At 47.3% G+C, this 21,720-nt stretch overlaps 1 protein-coding gene across 1 annotated transcript; it reads left to right on the top strand.

Annotated features, from left to right (window-relative positions):
* The first annotated feature begins 353 nt into the window (after positions 1–353).
* Positions 354–19,939, top strand: LOC309376531 (uncharacterized protein). Its single transcript, XM_081922936.1, has 15 exons — positions 354–845; positions 2,583–2,731; positions 4,486–4,646; positions 6,296–6,455; positions 7,996–8,166; positions 9,735–9,826; positions 10,111–10,268; positions 10,884–10,987; positions 12,847–13,071; positions 13,806–13,891; positions 14,956–15,092; positions 15,977–16,066; positions 16,757–16,965; positions 17,808–18,014; positions 19,256–19,939. The coding sequence occupies exons 2-15, from the start codon at positions 2,585–2,587 to the stop codon at positions 19,541–19,543; spliced, it is 2,235 nt and encodes a 744-aa protein (XP_081779062.1). The 5' UTR covers positions 354–845; positions 2,583–2,584; the 3' UTR covers positions 19,544–19,939.
* Positions 19,940–21,720: the final 1,781 nt, after the last annotated feature.

Here is a 21,720-nt window from a genome sequence, read left to right as displayed (position 1 = left end):
AATAGTATTGAAAATGGGATCACATGTGACACAACCTGATAGCATCACAAGCCGAAACCGTCACACGTGCAATGAAAACGACGTCTGGAGGGGCCCTCATTGGATTTCGGCAAAGCAGATTTTTTAAAATTGCGGGGGGAAGTACACGGGCGGCATTTTAATGCCAACGATGTCGTGGGACCATCCCACATACATACACACCCCACAACCTTGCAGGCAAGAAGAGCACCGATCCGCTTGGAAGCAGTCCGGGCGATTCCCGGCGAAAGCTGGCCAGTTGCTCGCGCTTTCCCAAGAGCCAGTGCATGAGAAACGCGCGCCCTCCGATGGACAGCCGACGGCGACAGGCTGGAGCAGCAGCCCGCGGCACGGAGGAAGGCTGCAAAAGGAGGGAACGGAGAAGTTTTCCCGTTGCAGCTTGCTTGCACCGCTTGGGAACAAGTCCTGCAGCCTCCTGTACCCACCCGGGCCTAGAAAGACGCTTCCCGCAGTTCCGCTTGGTCTTTCAGAGACGTGGGAAAGGGAGGCCCGGATCCAGTGGCGCCCTTCCAAAAGACCGGAGGGGGGCACAGCCAGGGCAGGATAGGAGCAGCCTGCACCCCACCCTCGGGTTGCGTAGGCTGAAGGAAGCCGCCTGAGCCTGATAAGCGTTTTGCAATCTGCCTGCTGAGAAAAACGGCGCGGGCGGAGGATCTGTCCCCAGATACGTCTGCACGCCGAAATTTCGGCTTCCAGGGAGAAAGGGGGCGGAGAGGGCTAGGCGGCGCAGCGGGTGCTTTTACCAGCGCGATCTTGTCCGCCTTTACTTGGAAGAGGGTCCTCCTCGGATTAAGCGGGGTTTACAGGTAAGCGAGTGGGCCAAGGGTTTTTAAGATACCTCCCAACCGAATAATTATTGCTTTAATCCTTAACGAGTGTAATGAAATACCGGTATATCTTACAGCCTTTTCTTTTTGACATATACGGTGATAGTTCGCCACATGGGACTTGTTGTACAGGGAGTTGTTTTGAGCTAAAACAGCCTGTGCATTAGAGCAACAGAGCAACCTTGATCTAGGGCCAGGGATACAGGGTGGTTTGAAGTTTCCTTAGTCAAGATTTGTCTACTCTTTTCCACTGTAGAGTTTGAATGATTCCACTGGAAGTTGCCTTTGTGCAAAAAGAACAACTCCTTGAACTGTCACGTGATAGGACCATCAAAGATTAAAAAAAAATGGAAATGAGGTTTCTCAAATTTTGGCTTTATGCTACCCAAATTTCTCAGTTGCTGCATTACCACTGAGTAATCTTTGCTTGCCAATGAAGAAATTTCTGTGCTGCTGCCACTTGGTAGTATATATTTTTGCAAGACAGGTTTTTCAGCACTGACTCGTATGAAAATGAAATGATCTGAGACAACCATCAAACTCTGCGTTGATGTACCTGTTGGCAAAATGCAAACTCCACCGTCCCACTGGTTCTTGCATAAATGAACTTCATTGTGAATGAAACTATTGCTTGCACTCAAGCAAGACCACATCTAACACTGATTAGTGTAACCGTATGTTTTTAGAAATACAATCAGATGGTTGGTGTTCTTACAGTCCCATGAACAAAATTGTGTAAATTTGTTAACTACTATAAATATCTCAACAAATTACACATGAATTTAAGTAAATTTTTGCATGGATGTCTCAAGTAACAATTATAATATAGGCAAATTTGCAGTTGAAATGCATAAAACTGATGGCTGCTGAAGACCTTTGGTCATGTGACAATAAACCAATAGGTTTCTATACCAAAAAAAGATTGGGAACCACTGGCATATAAGATTGCAGCCTTCATCTCTTGAGTTTGGGCAGAGTAGGGTTACTGTTCTCCTGAGAACTTTTGTTACTGCTTTTTCTGGGGGAAATGTGCCATTTTTAGAAATGTCTTGGTTTCAGAGAATGTAATCTGTAAAATATGAGCACAGAGCAAATCACATTGTATAACTGGAATGACTTCAATGCTGATGACATCTAAAATCAAGATGGTGTGTGGGCACACTCATCTGAGAAGTTTTTAAATTAATGAGTTAATACATTTATTGGCACACATCAGGGGTGCTCCAACATGGAGGGGTGCTCCATGGATGCTTTCAGAGCCACACCCAGAGCACAAGGAAAGTGCTCTCCCCTGTTGCAGATTGGGGGGATGTGTCCAAGGTGAGTACCTTGTACCTGGATTCTGCCAGTCTGAGACAGAGGCAAGGGAGCACAGCAGGGATGGGGAACGTGATACCCTCTAGATTTGCCCCACCAAACTCAAGTCTTCCCTTAGCTGTCAGTTTCCTCGTCCTTAGTTTCAGTTTTGCCCTTGTAGAATTCAGCAGGGAGAAGGATGGAGACAAAACAAGACTTAGTTGGCTGCACCTGCCATTGGCTCTGGTGCCACCTACTGTTGGGTTCCCAGCATTCCACCCTACCAGTCCCAGTGGGCACTCACCACCATTTTGTGTTCTCATCCACGATGCCATTCAAGGAAAAGGGGTCCTTCTTTGGAGGGTGTGATTGTTGTCCTTGGTGGTGCTCATATTTGTTTCCTCTCTCCTGTACCGAAAGTGATGGCCTTTCTCCACATCATCGTCCTACTGCTGGTGGCTGGGCTGTGCATGGGCCAGGACTTCCCTTTCAGGGACCCCACATTGCCTTGGGAGGAGCGGCTGGACGACCTGGTTAACAGGCTGACATTGGATGAGATGATACTGCAGGTACAAGAAACACTTTTTGACCATTTGACAGAGGTCGCAGGGCAGAACAGGTGTGGAGAGGCCCGGCAAAAGGCATCAAAGCTGCAGGGAGGGAGGAGGGCTGGTTTGGAATTGTAAGGAACATCAGACTCCTGCTGGATGGACCAAGGGACCATTGAGTCCTGCATCCTTTTTCTCATAATGGCCAACAGATGCTTCTGGGAATTTAAGGTAATAGCTCTACCCTCCTGCAGCACACAATGGGACACGGGTGACGCTGTGATCTAAACCACTGAGCCTAGGGCTTGGCAATCAGAAGGTCGGCAGTTCGAATCCCGCAACGGGGTGAGCTCCCGTTGTTTGGTCCCTGCTTCTGCCAACCTAGCAGTTTGAAAGCACATCAAGTGCAAGTAGATAAATAGGCACCGCTCCGGCGGGAAGGTAAACGGCGTTTCCGTGCGCTGCTCTGGTTCTCCAGAAGCGGCTTAGTCATGCTGGCCACATGACCCGGAAAAACTGTCTGCAGACAAACGTCAGCTCCCTCGGCCAGTAAAGCGAGATCCCAGAGGCCCAGAGATCCCAGAGTCGTCCGCGACCGGACCTTAAGGTCAGGGGTACCTTTACCTTTTTACCTGCAGCACACACAATAACTAGGATTTAGTTGTGTACTCTCTTAGAACATGGAGGTTCTTCTTAGATCTCATGGCCAATTGCAATGAAATAGAAAGCCTGGATAGCTCAGCTGGCTAGAGTGTGCTGCTGATAATGCTAAGGTTGCAGGTTCAATCCCTGTATGAGACAGTTGCATATACCTGCATTGCAAAGGGTTGGACTAGATGATCCTCATGGTACCTTCCAACTCTACAATCCAACGTGATAGAAATCTATAAAACTATGCATAGTGTGGAGCAAATGGGTAGATAAAAAAGTTTTCCTCCTTCTCTCTTAACACAGACAAAAGGAAGTACTTCTTCACACAACACATAACTATGAAACTCGCTCCCACAAGGTGTAGTGATTAATGGCCAGTGACTTGGATGGCTTTTTAAAAGGGTTACACAAATTCACAGAGAATAGGGCTATCAGTGACTCCTTAAACATGTTGGAGGCAGTTCTGAATGCTGTTGCACTCAGGTCCTGCTTGTGGGTTTCCCAGAGGCTCTTCTTATCTTATTGGCCACATCCCCTGGCAGGCAGACCCATTATGTAACTGGTGGGATGTAGTAAGGCATGTAATCCTTAACCCAATGGAATGGGCCCTTCAGCTCCTCTGGACTCCACATTTTTATGGAATGTCCCAGGGGGTGTAGAGAGAGGCCAGGAGGGCCACATTTGGCCCCAGGACCTGAGGTTTCCTACCCTTGCAATGCATCTTTACTTGAGAGTAAGCCTAATTGGATTCAGTTGGACTTACTTCTGAGTAAACATGCATGGGAGTGGGCTGTAAATGTTGCAAGCCTCGTTAATTAATTAGGAATAACAACCACCTTATGATTGCCTTAGCATAGACAGAATAGATTCCCTGCTTCTCTCACAAGTATGGTTTGAAAGGAGGGAGGAAAATCTATCACTGGTTACTAGGTGTTTAGAAGTATTTAATATGCACTCAGTGGTCTAGTGGGAGTTGCCATCCCAGTGCACAAAGGAATCAGCCCTTTGGGATTCCCTGAGCTGTAAGCTTAATGCCACCTCATTGCAAAACAAAGACCAGGTATGGAAGAGTTCTGAGGGGCTGCCTCATCTGCTGACTGGTGCTGTGGCTTGTTCACCCACAGATGGCAAGAGGAGGGGCAAAGGGCAACAACCCAGCGCCGGCCATTAAACGACTGGGCATTGGGCCCTACAGCTGGAATACGGAGTGCCTGCGTGGAGACGTTGGGGCCCCAGGATGGGCAACTGCTTTCCCCCAGGCCCTGGGCTTGGCTGCCTCCTTCAGGTATGGCTGCTGTTGAAAGGGTGGGTCTTGGCTGTAGCTTCTCCTAGGTTCCCCTTGATTCCCTTTCAACCTACTGTACTAGTGTCCCATTTTGGCCCCAACAGAGTTGCTGGGACTCTGTCCCCTGGGAGGGCCCACTAGGGCTTTGCCATGATCCTGCCCTGTTGAGTGGCAGACAACCATGAGCCGCCATTTTACATTTCCCAGTGTGCTTTGTAGGAACTTACCCCATTATACTGATGAAACCTTTCTGGCATTGTTTCTATCCCCTTATAATTTTTGTTTTTGTTTTTCCAAGCCTACTCAGATTTCCAAAGCTAACGTGCATTTTAACCTGTGATTTTCTTTTGCGATCATTTATATTTTTAACTATTGATCTTATTGATATTTGGAATTACTTTTAGATCAGCTTGTTTTTTAACTTTTGACTTTCCTAGATCATTTTAATGTATTTTTAAATGTTTTCTGTAAACTGCTTAGAGGTTTTGACATCTGAGCGGTAGAGAAATGTTATTTTTAAAAATAAAAATCACTTTCTGAGGGATTTTTTTGAAATTTGTTGCCTAGCATGTGGAGGGGTCCCTTGAGTGCAGGAAGGGACCCTAAAAAAAGCAACGTACCAAGGGTTCCTTCAGCCCTGGAGCCCAGTGGCGTAGCGTGGGTTGTCAGCACCCGGGGCAAGGCAAGTAATTTGCACCCCCTAACCCGCACGCCTGGCACCCCCCCCCCCAGTGGACGGCTCCCTGGCGGCTCGGATCAGATTCGCACAGTCAGCACTGCAGTGAGAGAGAGTGAGTGAGCCAGGTAGGGGCAGAGAGCTGCGAGTGTGAGCGCCCACCCCCCCGATGTTGCGCCCGGTGTGGCCGGCCCCCCCTGCACCCCCCACGCTACGCCACTGCTGGAGCCAGTCCTGGCCTCATTCTCTATTCACACCATCTCAGCTCCTCCTAAAACTGCTGCCTGAAATTTACACTTCTAATTATTAGAAATGGTTGCTGATATAAGAGAAGCAATTCTGCTTGGTTGCCAACTGTCTCTCCCCCACCCCCGTCTTGAAGTAAGGTTCCTGAATGACACAAAGCCCTGTCAGATGGCAACCTGGCCTCCATTTCTGTCAGTTGCAAGAGGCAGTGTCATTTTTTCCAGAGAATTGAAGTTTATTTGAAAGAGGAATCACTTCTTGAGATGTGCACACACATTCCCTCGTCACCTCTAGTAAACAGGTTTTGTATAATTTAAAAAGTCATGTGGATCAGAGACTGAAGAAGGAATAAAGAAATACGGGTGCCTCTTGAAAACCAGATTCAACCCTCTGAAAAAAATATTTTCTAGCCTCACTGAAGTAGTCAGTCTATTCCAAGGCCAGGGAAGCTGATGTGATTTAAATGCCCCTCCACATAGCCAGTGTGGTGTAATTGGACTAGGAAAAGGGATCAAATCTTCACATAGTTCTGAAACTCAGTTGTGAGGACATTTTTGCCTCAAGCATTCAGTCAAACAGGACCTAAAATGTCTCCTGAAGTGCCTCTGCCCAGACATAGTTTTGCTCCACCCCCATCCCAGTCTCTGCCTTCAGCTTCAATAGCAACTTGCTAGATCAAAATGTCCTTTTTGACTTCCTCTCCACTGCTGCTTCTCTTTGCTGACAGCCCTGAGCTCATCTACCGCGTGGCCAATGCCACAGCCACTGAGGTCCGTGCCAAACACAACTACTTCATCTCCGTTGGTAACTATGACGACCACACTGGCCTGAGCTGCTTCAGCCCCGTGTTAAACATTATGAGGCACCCACTGTGGGGCAGAAACCAGGTATGAATGGTTTAGGAAATGGGGACTCCACAGGTGGGGGAGGATACAGAGGGATGGGCAGACCTGTTCATTTCAGTTTCTCATTTTCTGCTCTTAAGTTCAATTCTCCACATTTCCACATCAGTTTGTGATTTCCCTTCTAAAAAGTCCTCACGGTAATTCATCAACATTTTAGTGTGGATTTATCCTAATACAAGCATTTTTGCAAAGCAACTTTCCCCAGTACAATGCCTTTTTTGTATGCTGTTTTCACCAATACAAGCATTTCTATGCACACTTTACACTAGTATGTGCATGTTTGAACACATTTCTTAGCTGGAAAAACTGCACTTCAAAATTCAGGAAAGAACGAATTTCAAAGGATGGTTGTGTTTCAGTTCTTTTCTTGTTTCAGAAAGTGCAAATTAAGTAGGACTGTCTTTAAATGAAAACTGAATCTCATTTATTCCCCATCCATAGTGGTGCCTAAAGTGGGCAATAAGAGCCAAATATGGATTATTGGGTAACACATGACCTGTTTCTGGTCAAAGGTGTTACTCCTATTACCAAGCTTGGAGTATTGGGATGGCTATTTTTTCTTAGATATTTTCATATTCTATTTATTATTTACTTAATTTTGTAAGAATAAAAATGCAGGAATATGAAAAAAACATGAGAAAATATGAGAATAATGCTGCTTGTTTTAAAATATTTTACCAAAATATTCCAATACCATCAGGTACAGTGGTACCTCAGGTTAAGTACTTAATTCGTTTCGTAGGTCCATATTTAACCTGAAACTGTTCTTAACCTGAAGCACCACTTTAACTAATGGGGCCTCCCGCTGCCGCTGCGCCGCCGGAGCACGATTTCTGTTCTCATCCTGAAGCAAAGTTCTTAACCTGAAGCACTATTTCTGGGTTAGCAGAGTCTGTAACCTGAAGCGTATGTAACCCGAGGTACCACTGTATATGAAAAATGTAAATCTGACAAACAAAAGGGTTTTGTAACAGAAATCTCTCAATTCGAATCCGAGATAGTAAACTCTAAAAGCAAAACCCTCTCCAAAGCATACTGACTCCTCCTTGACTGGGAAGTCAAGGAGGAGGAGGTCACTGCAGCCATGGTTAGGTGGTCACAGGACTTTGGGTATTCAATAACCATGCCACAGTGGGGAAATTTGTGGAAGAATAATTGGAAATTCACAAACTGTTATACTCTAAAAGAAAACTTCCTAAAAATGCAACACCGATGATATCTAACACCTTGGGAATTGTCAAAGATGTACAAAAATGTCCCCAGTAATTGCTGGAAGTGTGGAGATAAATCAGGCACTTTCTACCATATGTGGTGGCTATGCAAAAAAATCCAGGTATTTTGGGAGGGTATCCACTTAGAAATACAAAAAATAATAAAGACTTCCTTTAAGAGAAAACCAGAAGCTTACCTCCTGGGGATCACAGATTTGGATATCCCACAAAAAATGAAGAGTACCATGAGGAGGGACGTGTCACAGAGAACGGGCATGACCTAAGTCTCTGTCTGTCTGTCTATTCTTCAGGAGACTTACGGAGAGGATCCATTCTTGACCAGGGAGCTGGGTGTGGCTTATGTGACAGGGCTGCAGGGTGACCACCCCCGCTATGTCAAGGCCAGCGCTGGCTGCAAGCACTTTTCCGTCCATGGGGGCCCCGAGAACATCCCTGAGCCCCGTTATTCCTTCGATGCCAAGGTCAGTATGACTGGCAGGTTGGGAGCTGGGAGGTGGCAAGGGCTGAATGGAGGAGGTTTCCTTGTCCTGTGTGCTGGCTCATTCCCTCCCTCTCCCTGCTTCCGCCATCATCATGATCATTTATTTGTATGCCGCCTTTCCATAGTAAACTATGCTCAAGGCAGCTCACAACACGAAGAAAGTTACATACAGTGGGCCTGCCACTGATGCACAATTTGTTTTTGCGATTGTGGCCTTAGGCTCATGGCTGAAAAAATAAATAAATGGAGTGAGGGGGAAACCTGCTACAGAAAGAGTTTGTAGAGCTCTGCACCTTGTTTTTCAGCCTCTGGGAAGGATGTGTGAGGCTCTGGGACTCTCCCAGGACCCTTGTACAACCTTCCCAAAGGCCGGTGAGTGAGGCAAAGGGCAAGGCCCACTCTGGACAGATAAGGGTTGGTTAATTTGGTGGGTGGGTGGTTCTGGGGGGTTTCCTGCCTTTGCACATGGACCCCGGAACAGAACCCTCACATAAGTGGTAGGCTCACTGTAACTCATTAAGTTACAAGTTATAACAAAATTGAGATAATCAATTGGTTAATGAAAGCATCTCATTAAGAAATATTCAATTCAATTAAGCAACCGCCTTTTAATTCATAATAAGAATCATAGAATTGGAAGGGACCACAAGGGTCATCTAGTCCAACACCCTGCAATGCAGAAATATTTTGCCCAACATGGAACTCAAACCCACGACCCTGAGATTAAGAGCTTCATACTCTTATGCAAAAACTTGAATCACAAAAGCAGCAAAAATAATGCACCACTGAAATTAAATATTGGCTCCAAAATCTTGAATCCCCTAAACCTCCCTTCCCAACTGTTTCTGCTTTGTGAGTGGGATTCAATCACATACCACATACACTGGGCAAGCCATTGTGGTGTAGTGGTTAGAGCGGTAGACCCATAATCTGGTGAACCGGGTTCGCTTCCCTGCTCCTCCACATGCAGCTGCTGTGTGACCTTGGGCTAGTCACATTTCTTTGAAGTCTCTCAGCCTCACTCACCTCACAGAGTGTTTGTTGTGGGGGAGGAAGGGAAAGGAGATTGTTAGCCGCTTTGAGATTAATTAGGGTAGTGATAAAGCGGGATATCAAATCCAAACTCCTCCTCTTCTTCTACCAGCAAATTTGGGTTGTGCAATAGAAGTTGATTTGGTCTCTTGCACAACAAACAGCAGTGGGGTCTGTTCCCCCACTGCTGCTCCTGAGCCCCATAGCTATCCCCCTCTGCTGGCGGGCAAGGCTATGTGTTACATGCAGATTGCTCTGCACTCCCTAAATTATCCTGCTGCCTTCTGATACAGTAAAGGGTGTTGTTGTGTTGCCAGTGTTCAACTAAGATTCAGCAGCCAGTCTTGTTGACTTCTCTACACAGAATGGGGAGAAAGACGCCATCTTGTTCTTTGCTTCAGGCGGCAAAATGTCTCGGGCTGACCGTATTTCTAGGTGTTCTGGAATTTTACCAACAATGCTTGGGGTGGTGGTGGTGGTATGCCAGGAGGGAATGATATCTGTGCTCTGTACCAGGTGGAGGAGCGTGACTGGCGCATGACCTTCCTACCTCAGTTTGAGGCCTGCGTACGGGCTGGAACCTTCAGCTTCATGTGCAGCTATAACAGGTATGTCTGGGTTCTCTCCCTAACTTTTGGGTGGCAGTGGGACATTAGGCTTCAATCCTGATCCCAATTAGCCTGAGAGTGGGCCCCCATTGAATTCAGTAGGATGTACTTCTGAGTAGACATTGTTAGGCTTGTGGCCCCCAAGGTTTCTCCCAAGTGAATGTGGCTGGAAAAGTTTCCCACCCCTGCGCTAAAATTACGTTGATTGTCATTAGAGCAGGGGGCATTCCAGCTATGCTTGCAACACTTTTGAGCCTGATAGCTTTCTTTCTCGCCTCTGCCAGGATTAATGGAATCCCCGCCTGTGCCAACAAGAAACTGCTAACAGACATCCTGCGTGGAGAATGGGGCTTCCAGGGCTATGTGGTGAGCGATGAGGGAGCTGTGGAGCTGTTATGGCTTGGTCACAACTATACCCACAGCTTGCTGGAGTCTGCCATAGGTGAGCACTACTCAGCATTGACGTCCAGCTCTCAGCCCAGAGTGGGCAGCTCCCCATAATGAGGACGGGGTGAGAAATTAGATCCAGTTTGCACTTTAATGAGAACATAACCCATTTTGTAGGTCTTGGACCAATAACATGAATCAAAACACAATTATCTTTCAGAACCCACAGTTGTCTTAATTTTGCAACGCAGTTCTCCAGTCAAACAGTTGGCATCTGTCTGTCTTGGGAGCCAATGAAGGAGTATTGTGTACAAAAAGGATTATATATGGGGAATGTGTGGATAAAAGTCTATATATTAGTGAAAATAGCATACACAGAAATGCATTATATCAGGACGTGGCTTGCAAAATGGTGTACACTACTCAAAGCTGCATACCAGAATGGGTATATCTTATTAGTAATTAGAAACTTTAGTCTGAATGTAGAGCACAAAGCAATCTATTATGTATTACCGTGATTAATATTTTTGTCCCATTCTTCTGCTTGTAACGCATCCAGAGGTGCTTATGTTTAAAAAAGATACAATGCAGTTAAGTTCAGCTGAGGAAAAGTTGTGTCTCTGAACTCTTGGACTATAATGACCCCAATTCTCTACCTCTCCTGCTGCAGCTTCCGTGAATGCCGGATGCAACCTGGAAGTTTCATACGGGATGGTGAACAATTCTTTCACGTTTATAGGCCAGGCTGTTGCCAAAGGCAACATCTCCTTGGAAGTAAGTGGTTCCACCCAAGGGGAACAAGGAGTGGGAAAAGGTGGGTCATTGGATGCAGTTATTAGTGACCATCCAATTGCAGCTCACGCATGCCAAAATGTGAAATCATCCTATTTCCTAAAGAATATCCTACAGATAGACAATGGCGCCTGAGGAGCATATTCCCTGTGTGAACATTTTAGTTATTTAGTTAAGATATTTAAATATTGTGTCTCCAAGTAATTTCCATAAAAGTAATACAAAATGGAAAACAGATTAAAACATCGGAAAATAGAAAAATTAGAACAGCATCCATAGTGCCTCCCCAAAAGACTCTTATCTCTTGCTCCAGAGAGATCTGGTGCTTGCTGGATGTTTTAGACTAAGCTCCCATCAGCCCCATTCAACCGTCCCTTATTTGGCAGGAAAGTCCCTTATCCCAGCGCTGTGTCCCGCTGCTGTCCCTTATTGATGATGTCCCTTAAATTTCCCGGGTTTCAAAGGAAGCAGCTCCTCTCCCTCCCTGCCTGCCGGCCAGGGAGAAAAGAAGCTCTAACTGTGTTTCTTGGCTGCGTTGCTCACCCAATAAGGAGTCTAAGAACGACTGGGGGGTGGAGCTTGCATGCCTTGTGCCGATCAAATCGGCAGCATTGCCTGGGGATTCGCCTTTGCTCAGCGCTTCCCAGCGGAGAGGTGACGGTGGTTTTCCTTGCTGCATCCCCTTTGCCGGGTTGCTGCGCTGTGGAAACCACCGCTTGAGGCTTCGTTTGGCTGCTGGCTGGGCTTTCTGCCTTTGGCTCGGAGGGGCTCAGAAGCTGAACGTACCTGTGTTTGGAAAATCCCTTATTTTGGCTGCTGATCCCTTATTTTTGAGGCTGCTGGCCCCTTATTTTCAAATCTGTAAGTTGACAGCTATGGCCCCAGCCAGCATGGCCAATGGTTAGGGATGATGGGAGTTATATCCCAAAACACCAGGAGGGCACAAGCTTGGCTGTTCCAGAGAGTAGTATTGACACCAGCAGGTTCAAATTTTGAGAAACAGGTTTCCTGACAGTACAAGGTGTTCAATAGTGGGACAGTGTGTTAGAAGGGAGTGGTCTCTCTGTTATTAATAGGTTTTTTTTTAAAGCAGAAGCTGTATGACTATCTTTTAGGGGTGCTGTAACAAGGGTGTTGCTCTAGATGCCCTTTGAGATCCCTACAACATTTTTAGTAGTCTGTGGTTTGAGGCTTTTCCTCCCCTTATACACATTCTGCTTTTGCCCCACTCCTAACTCTGAGACCAATACATAACAAAGAGGAAATGATAGTAAATAATAATGTTAATACAATACATGATATAGCTACTAATATTTCCTCTGTCCCCGATCTCAGTAGTATTTGAAGCAGAGAATATAGCCACATCAAAAAGAGAGCTCTAACATACTAATTCACCAATCAGTTTCTTTAATTAACTTGTAAAATACAATCCTAGCAACTGTCTTCGCAGCAGGATTTATTTGTGTATTTTATTAATAGCCTCAATCAAATGTTCCTTTGCAGTAATCTGAAATAAATCCATCTGGTCCGTTTACTTACTATATTTGATGTTTTCTAATGGCTTGATTTTCCTCAGTATTTTGCTTCTCTCCATGTGTAATTGCAGTAGGCTTAAAACCTTTTGGGATCTTAAGAGCTGTGTATGTTTCTGTAATATTCTACAAGCTCTTCAGTTATATATGACATTGCGGAAGGGGAGGTGAGTGAGGCTTGGCTGACATGGTTTCACGGGAAAGGTGGGGAGTGGGAGTGAAGATCTTTCACCCATCTCCATCCTTCCATTACACTGCTGCTTCACTAGCCAGCTCTGTGCCTCCCCTTTCTCCTACTATCTCCTGCAGACGATCAGGGGCAGTGTCCGCCCACTTTTCCGCACCCGCTTGCGCCTGGGTGAGTTTGACCCGCCATCCATGAACCCCTACAATGCCCTGGGACTGGGGGACGTGCAGACGGAGGACCACCGCCAACTAGCTCTTGAAGCTGCCATTCAGTCCTTTGTCCTGCTAAAAAACCAGCGCGGGATGCTACCTCTTAAGGCCCCTGACGTGTTGAGGAAGAACATTGCAGTAAGTGTTCCACCATAGAGTGGTGTGATGGGGAGGGCATCTCGTCCCTTTCTCGTTCTCCAGAGTTGCATCGCCTCTGGCAACACTGGAACAGGGCAGACTGCAAAAGAGAAACTAAATGCAGAACTCAGTATTGAAAGATTAAACTATTGATTTACTGCATTCTTTGCTTTGCGTGCATTAAAGTTTCTGGTTCAAACCCTGCCATCTCTAGCTGAAGGGTGGAGAGAGACCCTTATCCCAAGTCCTTGAGGAATTGCTGCCAGTCCTGTGCTCTGTGGACCTGAGTGAAACTGCACTGTCCCCACTTGTGATTTCCAGCAATTGGCTGGAATGGCAGTGACCATTTTCTGTTTTTCACATTAGGTCTCAACCCCTACATGTTGAGACGCAACAAGTGCCCACTATTTGCACATTCTGGAAGCAATTTTTTGTTCCAGCAGACTTTCCCAGCTGGATAAAGGGGTGTTTTCCATGAGTGTCTACCTTGTGTGGTTTTAGTTCGGTTTTAAATCCATTTGCGCTCTCTCTCTCTCTCTCTCTCTCTCTCTCTCTCTCTCTCTCTCTGTGTGTGTGTGTGTGTGTGTCTGTGTGTTTAATTATCTTCAATGTACATCACCTTGAAACTGTTGCTTGGAATGTGATGAATAACTTAATAATGTTGCATGGCCCCTGGTCCTCCCACTCTCTGAATCATCTGAATCCCATTGTGGCCCCTAATTTCTCCTTGGCAGGTGGTTGGGCCCTTTGCCGACAACCCTAGGGTTCTCTTTGGGAACTACGCTCCAGTCCCAGAGCCTCAGTACATCTATACACCCAGGTAAGTCCTGAAGAAACCTCTCCTCCCTCCTGATCCATCCTTGGAAGGCATTCCTGGTAGGATGCTGGACCAGCTGTATCTTCATTTAAATTGAATCTACACCCTAGAGTTGGCCTTACTTTTTGCATGCAGAGTAGGGCCATCTTTGCCAGACAGATTCTGCAACAGACAAGAAATTACTAGAGTTTTCAGAAGGGACTGAAGTCCTTCAGGCTGAGGACATGCTGGGTGCCAGACCCATAACTGCCCTTTAAGTAGGGCTGTCTCATACACACATCCTTGTTTGATGCAAGGTTGGCTCCCTCGGCCAATAAAGCAAGATGAGCACCGCAACCCCAGAACCGTCCGCGACTGGGCCTAACGGTCAGGGGTCCCTTTACCTTTACCAAGGATAGAATAGTTGCTGTTCCAGAGCTCAGAATGGCTCATTGCATTTCCCATCCCATCCTTTAGGGTCCGACTTGCTTAGTTTTACCAGTAGAACCACATCATGTGCATTTCAGAGTCAGAACCTCTCTCTGGAAATGAAGCTTTGAGCATTCCTACACCCAGCACTCTGCTTTCCCCCTCCCACATCGGGCACTTATTTTCCATTTTCATTTACTTCCCTCTTCTGCCTTTGCTTCAAAACAAAAAACCCAACCCTTAGTGTCAAGGCCAGCTCTTGGAAGCCAAACACTCTGTTAAAAAGAAGCAAATACACTCTCATCAATGCAGTGAATTGTAGCCACAGGCTTTGGATGTGCATGGTCCAAAAGTTCAAGAAGCCACTGCCACCCCAGGATGCCAGACACAGCCCACCACCCTGTATGGCCCTGCTGGGTCTCCATAACCCAGCTGGCTTCTGTTGCCTACTCAGGGCAGTAAATACATGGTGAGGTGTGTGTGTGTGTGTAAGGTTGGATGGGGCTAAGTTCCAGGCAGATCCCACTATGTGGCTGGTTTGGCTTTGCAGTCCATGGGTTATGCAGGCCAAATCCAGATATTTTTTGCCAGGGAACAAATACGTTTCCAGTGTTTGCCCTTAAGAAACTGAGAGCTGTTCTCATCTCCACCTGGTGCAGGAGGGGCCTGGCAACAATTGCGGCGAATGTCACCTTTGCCGCCGGATGTACCTTACCCACGTGCAGCACCTATATGCCAGCCCAAGTGAAGGCTGCGGTAGAAGCAGCAGACATCGTGGTTGTGTGCTTGGGTACAGGTAAGTCCCACATCTGTTGAAGAAAAAGGGTGAGAACAGCACCATGCTTTTCCCTACGGTGCAACGTTCACTTCACATATTAAGTAGTGAGATCCAGGAGACCATCTGCTTGCTGCAGCACTGCAGGCACTGATTCTTTAATTTTAATTCTCTGCCTATCACAGGGTGGGAAATCCATGTGCATTTTTATATACATACAAATGCATCCATGCCCACATACCTTGTGGTTATTTTCTTCTGTGCAGTCAAGTACATGTAAAGCCCCTTCCATGCCTTGGTCATGTAAAGAGGCCTCCCCAAGTTCAAGGACTGCATGGATCGCCCTGCTCCTGACCTCACACAACTTCCTTGGCCCAACCTCTGTGGGCATCTGCAAAGGGAAAGCTTTTTGCAATGGACCTTTTTGCAAGATGACAACCTGTGCAATTGGAGTTGAATGGCAGGGAAAGCCATGTGCATAGAGGTCTGTGCAGGCTTCCATATCTGTGTGTGCACAGTGCACAGACTTGGGTGGGTGGGTGGGATTCTGGGGAAACTTCAGCCAGCAACAGGGCCAGCCTTGTGGGTTCACAATCATTGGTTCTCATGGAGCCTCCTTGAGGCATTAATCATGACAGCAGGGAGCACAGATGTTATGGTCAGTGGTGATGGGAGCTGTGGTCCACCAGCATGCAGAGCTCAAGCCACTCCATCAGTGGAGCCTGGCTTCTCAGTAAGACTGATGGACATCTTCTTTTGCTTTTGGAGAGTGGTACTTTGCCATTTCTCAAACTTTTGGAAAGGAGATTTTCAGAGAGGAGCCTCCTTGGTTTGTTTAGGATGAGGACAAGAGGGAAGGGAGTGGGTGGGCTCTTTTAACATGCCTTCTATCTCCCTCTGCCCAGGAATGGATCTGGAGGCAGAAACCAAAGACCGGAAGGACTTAGCCTTGCCTGGCCACCAGCTGGAACTCCTTCAGAATGCTGTGGCCTGGGGTAAGCGTGATGTTTTTGCCCCGGGGGAGACTACATGAGGAAGGGGGATGCCAAAGGCACTTGGTTGCACCAAACACTATAGAAGGTGGGGCCTGCAGGTAACCCACAGCAAGCAGCCAATCTAAACTCTTCTGTGGCTCATGGGCAGTTGTGAAATTGAGGTGTTTGGTGATGGTGGTGGGGCTCCCTTGGCAACTGTTTAGATTTACCCTTAGGAAGCTGCCAATGTTGAGTCAGGCATTGGTCCATCTAGCTCAGGGTTGTCCACATCAAGGGCTGCATTCCTTCTGGGATAATCAGTTGGGGGCCACATGCTGGCAGTGGACAGGGTCAAAGGCATCAGTGGGTGAGGCCCAGAGCCAAATGAGGACAGGGCATGCCCCATTTGCATCTCTCTACCTGCTGCCTCCTTCCCAACCAGCAGGCTCTGGGGTAGGGAGGAATTGGTCTCACCAGAGGTCTCAACTGATAACTTGCATAAGTCTTTTGAAAGTAGGCCGTATGTTCCCCGAGGGCTATTGATGCTCCCTGCTGGCTGCTCCCAGAGAGCTTCCTGGCTGAATAAGGATTTGAACCTTGGACTTGAAGTTCCACACTCTCCAGAGTGTTGGGTTATGGCTCATTAATGAGTGTTTGCATGCATGGCATTGATTTAGCCTATTTATTAATTGCTTAGAGCTTTGATTTCAGCTGCTGGACGTCCAGTGATTCTGCTGCTGTTCAACGCAGGCCCGCTTGACGTGAGCTGGGCCAAGGCACAGGACAGTGTGGGAGCGATCTTAGCCTGTTTCTACCCAGCTCAGGCTACCGGCCTGGCTCTTGCCAAGGTGTTGGTGGGAGCTAAAGGGGCAAATCCTGCTGGCCGACTCCCTGCTACGTGGCCTGCAGGCATGCACCAGGTAAGACTAGGATGCCCAGAAATTTGCAGGTAAGACAATCCCTGCCCCCACAGACTTTCAGTTTAACAGACATGACATACAAGAAAAAAGGGGTGGGGAGGGAGGAGGAGGAAAGCAAGGTCAGGCACCAGTTCTTAAAGCAGGAATGGGGGTTTGGCTCCATGGGCTAGATCCATATCAATATTAGCCATGTATTATGACATCACATGATAGACAGGTGGGTTGTCCCACTCACCTGTCAAAATCCCTTGTGGGGTTCCCACACACCCACTAGCTGGTTTGTGGGTGCTTGGGAACCACAGCACAAGGGGCCTTGCTAGCCTTATGCTCAACATTTTGGGAAGCACAGTGCACTGGGATGGCAAAGCACTTTTTTGTCCCGTCCTCTGGAGAAAGGAAAGAAGCCTGCATTTTATAGCCTTTATTTGCCATGCACCTGTTCCCTGAGCAAAATTTAACCCTCACCTGTCAGACTACAAGTGGGGTTTACATTCTGCTGCGTTGGCTGCAGGTGTGTATTCTTTCTGGCATCCAATGAAATATGGGCATGTCTTAAGGGTGTACGTGAACCTGAGCCTTACAAGCAGGAACTGAGCAGGAAAAGCAAATAGCATTGTGGATTTTTGAGGAGATGTTAGCTAAGACCCTTTACAGGCACCATGGGAATTACTGGCAAGCACACTGGTGTCCACAGGTGCCACACTGGCGACCCCTGAGCTAAGATATACTCCTTGCTATTGGTTGTACCTTGTGCATTTCCCACCATGTGCCTCCTCATTCAGATTGGCTTGGCTCATGGGCTTCTTCCCATCCCGTTCACTCATTTGTGGCCGTTACCACAGGTTCCACCAATGGAGAATTACACGATGGTTGGACGGACATATCGCTACTATGGAGACGAGGCTCCGCTGTACCCCTTTGGCTATGGGCTCTCGTTTACCACCTTCCAATACAGTGACCTGGTGCTAGGTGCCAATGTCGTGCCCATTTGTGGTAACCTCAGCATCTCTGCAGTAGTGAAGAACGTGGGCTCCAGGGATGGTGAAGAGGTGAGGCAGCATGTGTGTATTTGCCCACAAACTGGGATAGCAGGGAGAAGAGGGAGGAATTCAACCATTGCCGTAGCGCTATGGCAATCATTCCATCAGTGCAAGCTTTTTCAGATGGAAAAATCCCCCCTCCCCTCCATTTGGAACAATCCACCCTCTCCTCCTTCTGTTCTGGGGGTTCTCCTGATGTGCCCAAAGCCAGTTTTCGGGTGGGGGAGGAAAGCCATATTGATTTTCATGAGAAAGCAATACAACAACAATATAGAAGTTAACAGAAGAGCAAGCAATTGAAAAGCTTTTGAGGATACCTAAAGCAGAAGACTTTAGAGTCCAAATGACAGAGGATAGAGGCCACTTCAGCCAGTGTTCCACAGTCTCAGGAAGGCAGACAAATGATGGAGACCTTGTAAATGCCCTTTAACATATTCCAGAAGTGAGCTCCAAGTAGCAGAAAAGTCAAATGCTGAAAGTCAATTTTCTGCAAGTGGAATATGCAAAAGTCTCTGAAGCCATTGCTTAAACGTTTAGCTGACTGCCAGCTTCCAGGTTTTTGCAATTTCTCGGTGAGCAGACAGTAACAGGAAATATATTAATGCGGTATGCCCCCATTCCTCATTGCCATCTATCCTGCCCAATATTTTAATGGGGAGCTTGAACCAATGATACCTAGGGCTAAGCATAGAAAAAGACACTGGAATCTACATCCATTTAAAAAAGCAAGTTTCTAGCCCTTAGGGCTGTGAAGATATGCTTGAAGTGTGTGAAATTCCTGGTGTGATCTTGGAAGCCAGGGAGATTTCTGAGCATGAGCCTGAAATTGGTTCCTGTTCCCTGCCTCAAGTGCGCTTGCAGCTCCTTACTGAATAGCAGGAGCCAGGAAGTCCCTTCAGCCACTTTGGTTTGATGAGATTGGGATGGATCTTCTGAGCTCAGTGTTGCTCTTCCTTACAATAAGCAGAAGTAGAATAAACCATGCAAGAGACTCTATGTCAAAATGCATCATTTTATATAGGCCATGTATTTCAGATCTGGAACTAGTGGGTGAGGTTTTGGGAGAGGGTGTTTTGGTGTCCTTGTCTCTGGGTAGATGGGACATTATCCCCATGCACCTGCCTTTTGTAGTTTGCAGTTCAGGCTACTTCCAAACAATGCTGCTGCCTCCACCACCAACACATGGAGGGGTGAAAACTCCTAGAAGAGCCTTGGGGTTTTCTCCTCCTAACAGTTCCTTCCTTCTGCAGGTGGTGCAGCTCTACCTCCGCTGGGGAGGGGCATCCGTGCCAGTGCCACGCTGGCAGCTGGTTGGCTTCCACCGTGTTCCAGTGCCTGTGGGAGGTGCCGTGAAAGTACCCTTCCAGTTAGACTTCAGCCAGAGAGCCATCTGGGCTGGGGAATGGCGCCTGGAGCCTGGCACTTTCACCCTTTTTGTTGGGGGGCAGCAGCCCTTCCAAGAAACCCGGGCCCCTTCTAACATCCTGCAAGCTGATTTTACAGTCTCCGGGAAGGCCTGCCGCACCGTCCAATGCTAATCGTCGGAACTGATGAGGGAGGAGCCCCCTGAAAGGCAAAAGGGCATCTTACTCGGTCAGGCCATGTATATATGAGATGAGTTTCTGCATTAAGAAAAATGTGCAGGAGGAGGGAGAGTGAGGCCCTATGAACTGTGAGGCCCTATGAACTGTGGGAGAGGGTAATATCCCTCTGGATATACGCCAGCCTTCTTTTTGTGGCCTGGGCGGCAAGAACTGTTTTCAGTGGAGCACTGGTGAGGCTGGGGCTGATCTGGAGAAGAAGGTTCTGGGATAACAGAAGGTTGTTCTCTGAAAGGATGGTTACAGTTTGCTTTTTAAAGTCATTGATCATGTCTTCAGCTAGCTTTGCTAAAAGTGAATAGGCAATAAAGGGCTCAAATAGCAGCAAGCGGAGGATGCTTGAAAGATCCTTGTTTTGGTCTGATCTCATGTGTCATAGGCACCTGGAGGTGGGGTTTGGGGCACTTACATCATTGGAACTGGTAGGGCAGAAAGCAGGAAAGCCAACAGCTTTTCTTTTCTTCTTTGGCGATCACTCATAGCCGAGTAAGATTGTCTTCCATGAACACGGTCTTAGCGGTGTGTCCGTAAGTGACTGTGGAGGCCAATTCTGGATCCACACGTCCTTCCACAGTGGGGACATAGATTTCTGAGCAGGAGTTGATCATGGTGAGGGTTTGCCAAATGTGCCTTTCTCTTAGCTCGTTTCTCCCTTTTGTCTTGAATTTGAGTGTCTTCCTGAGCAGAGCCAGGTAATTCTAGTTTTGTCCCCATCCTCCTCCCTGCTGAGTTCTGCAAGGGCAACAGACTAAGGAGGAGAAGCTGACAGGCAGTGCCAACCCTTGAGCTGGATGCAGGTAAGAAGAGAGGCAAGTGGGGGCTGGCTGTGGGCAGACTGTAGGGCAATGCCCCTTTCACCCTAACTGAGCAGCCTCCATTGAGAGGTGGGCCATGTCTCTGCTTTTAGTCTCCCCAGGGAACTGTCCCCCTCCCTCTCTCCTTATCACTCAGCATAAGGATGCTCAGCATCCTCATCCAGCCACAACCCCCAGGATTCTTTTGTTGAAGCCATGGCAGTTAAAACAGTGTAAAAAAGTTATTCCCCCATAAATTGACTGTTGCACATAATGAGTCTGTCGTATATGATGTCAGGCCACAGGTCTCACTGGGGAGCATCAATTCTCAGTCTCTGTTACCTGAGATCCTTTAAACTGGAGGCAGGGGAGATTGAACCTGGAATCGTCAGCATAGAAAGCAGATGCTCTGCCAATGAGCTATAGTGGCTCTTTCCTTCTGCCAGGCATCTGTTTAAAAATGGTGTGCATCAGTGCACAGTTGACCTGTACCATGCCACTTCTTGTGTTTTCTTAGTTCTCCTCTCAACCATCAGTGCTTTGCTAATTTTGTCCAAGGTAATCAAGACCTTTTGATAGGGTTGGGGCTCATAGCAGCCCCCACTTGTCCCCTTTCTCTTCTACTGTGAAATATCATTGCAATGTGACCGTGAGTCCACCAGGTGGAGGCTTTGCACATGTTTCCACCACCTTCCCACTTATCATGAGGTTATGAGGCTAGATAGCTGCTCTGCTTTCTGGAGGACCACGTGGCGTATGTTTGTCATCCCTACAACATCTATGGTCAGTTTCCATCTTCATCTACAAATTCATTTTGCCTCTGGAGTTCACAGTTGGGAGAGGTGGGAGGCTAAGGGCTCCCCCAGACTGGTGGGCTTCCTTCCTTCCTTCCTTCCTTCCTTCCTTCCTTCCTTCCTTCCTTCCTTCCTTCCTTCCTTCCTTTCTTTCTTTCTTTGCAGGTATCATGGATGCAATAGTAGTGGTGGATTTACACATCCAATAAATAATACAATATTTTGTTCTTTGGACACTGAACCCGCCAAACTGCACAAGCTAGTGAAATGGAGTGCGGAAAAGCAATGGTATTTTTAAGGGTGTCCAGGAAGCAGTGTGGAATTCAGTAGGGGGTACCCCCAGACTCTCTTAGTGAGCCAGGGATGACTGATGCATTGCTCCAAAAGGATGGGTTTACTTCTAAGAGCTGGTTCCCCTTATCTAAGGTATGCAAGTGTAAGGTAGCTTGGAAGTAGGATCACGCCAGATGCCTTCCTGGAGAGAAACTGCTACGGGAAGAGTGATGTCACATGAAGGTGTAGCAAG

Source organism: Podarcis melisellensis (genome assembly GCF_964234715.1).
Source record: "Podarcis melisellensis genome assembly, chromosome: 8".
NCBI classification, from domain to species: domain Eukaryota; kingdom Metazoa; phylum Chordata; class Lepidosauria; order Squamata; family Lacertidae; genus Podarcis; species Podarcis melisellensis.
The sequence above is the reverse complement of the archived record's forward strand: the minus strand, read 5'-3'. Positions and strand labels throughout refer to the sequence as shown.

Coding starts and splice junctions, on each gene's coding strand:
- LOC309376531 (XM_081922936.1), top strand. CDS start 2,585: ATGGCCTTTCTCCACATCATCGTCCTACTGCTGGTGGCTGGGCTGTGC. Junction 6,456..7,995: donor CACTGTGGGGCAGAAACCAG/GTATGAATGGTT, acceptor TCTATTCTTCAG/GAGACTTACGGAGAGGATCC. Junction 15,093..15,976: donor GGTTGTGTGCTTGGGTACAG/GTAAGTCCCACA, acceptor CCCTCTGCCCAG/GAATGGATCTGGAGGCAGAA.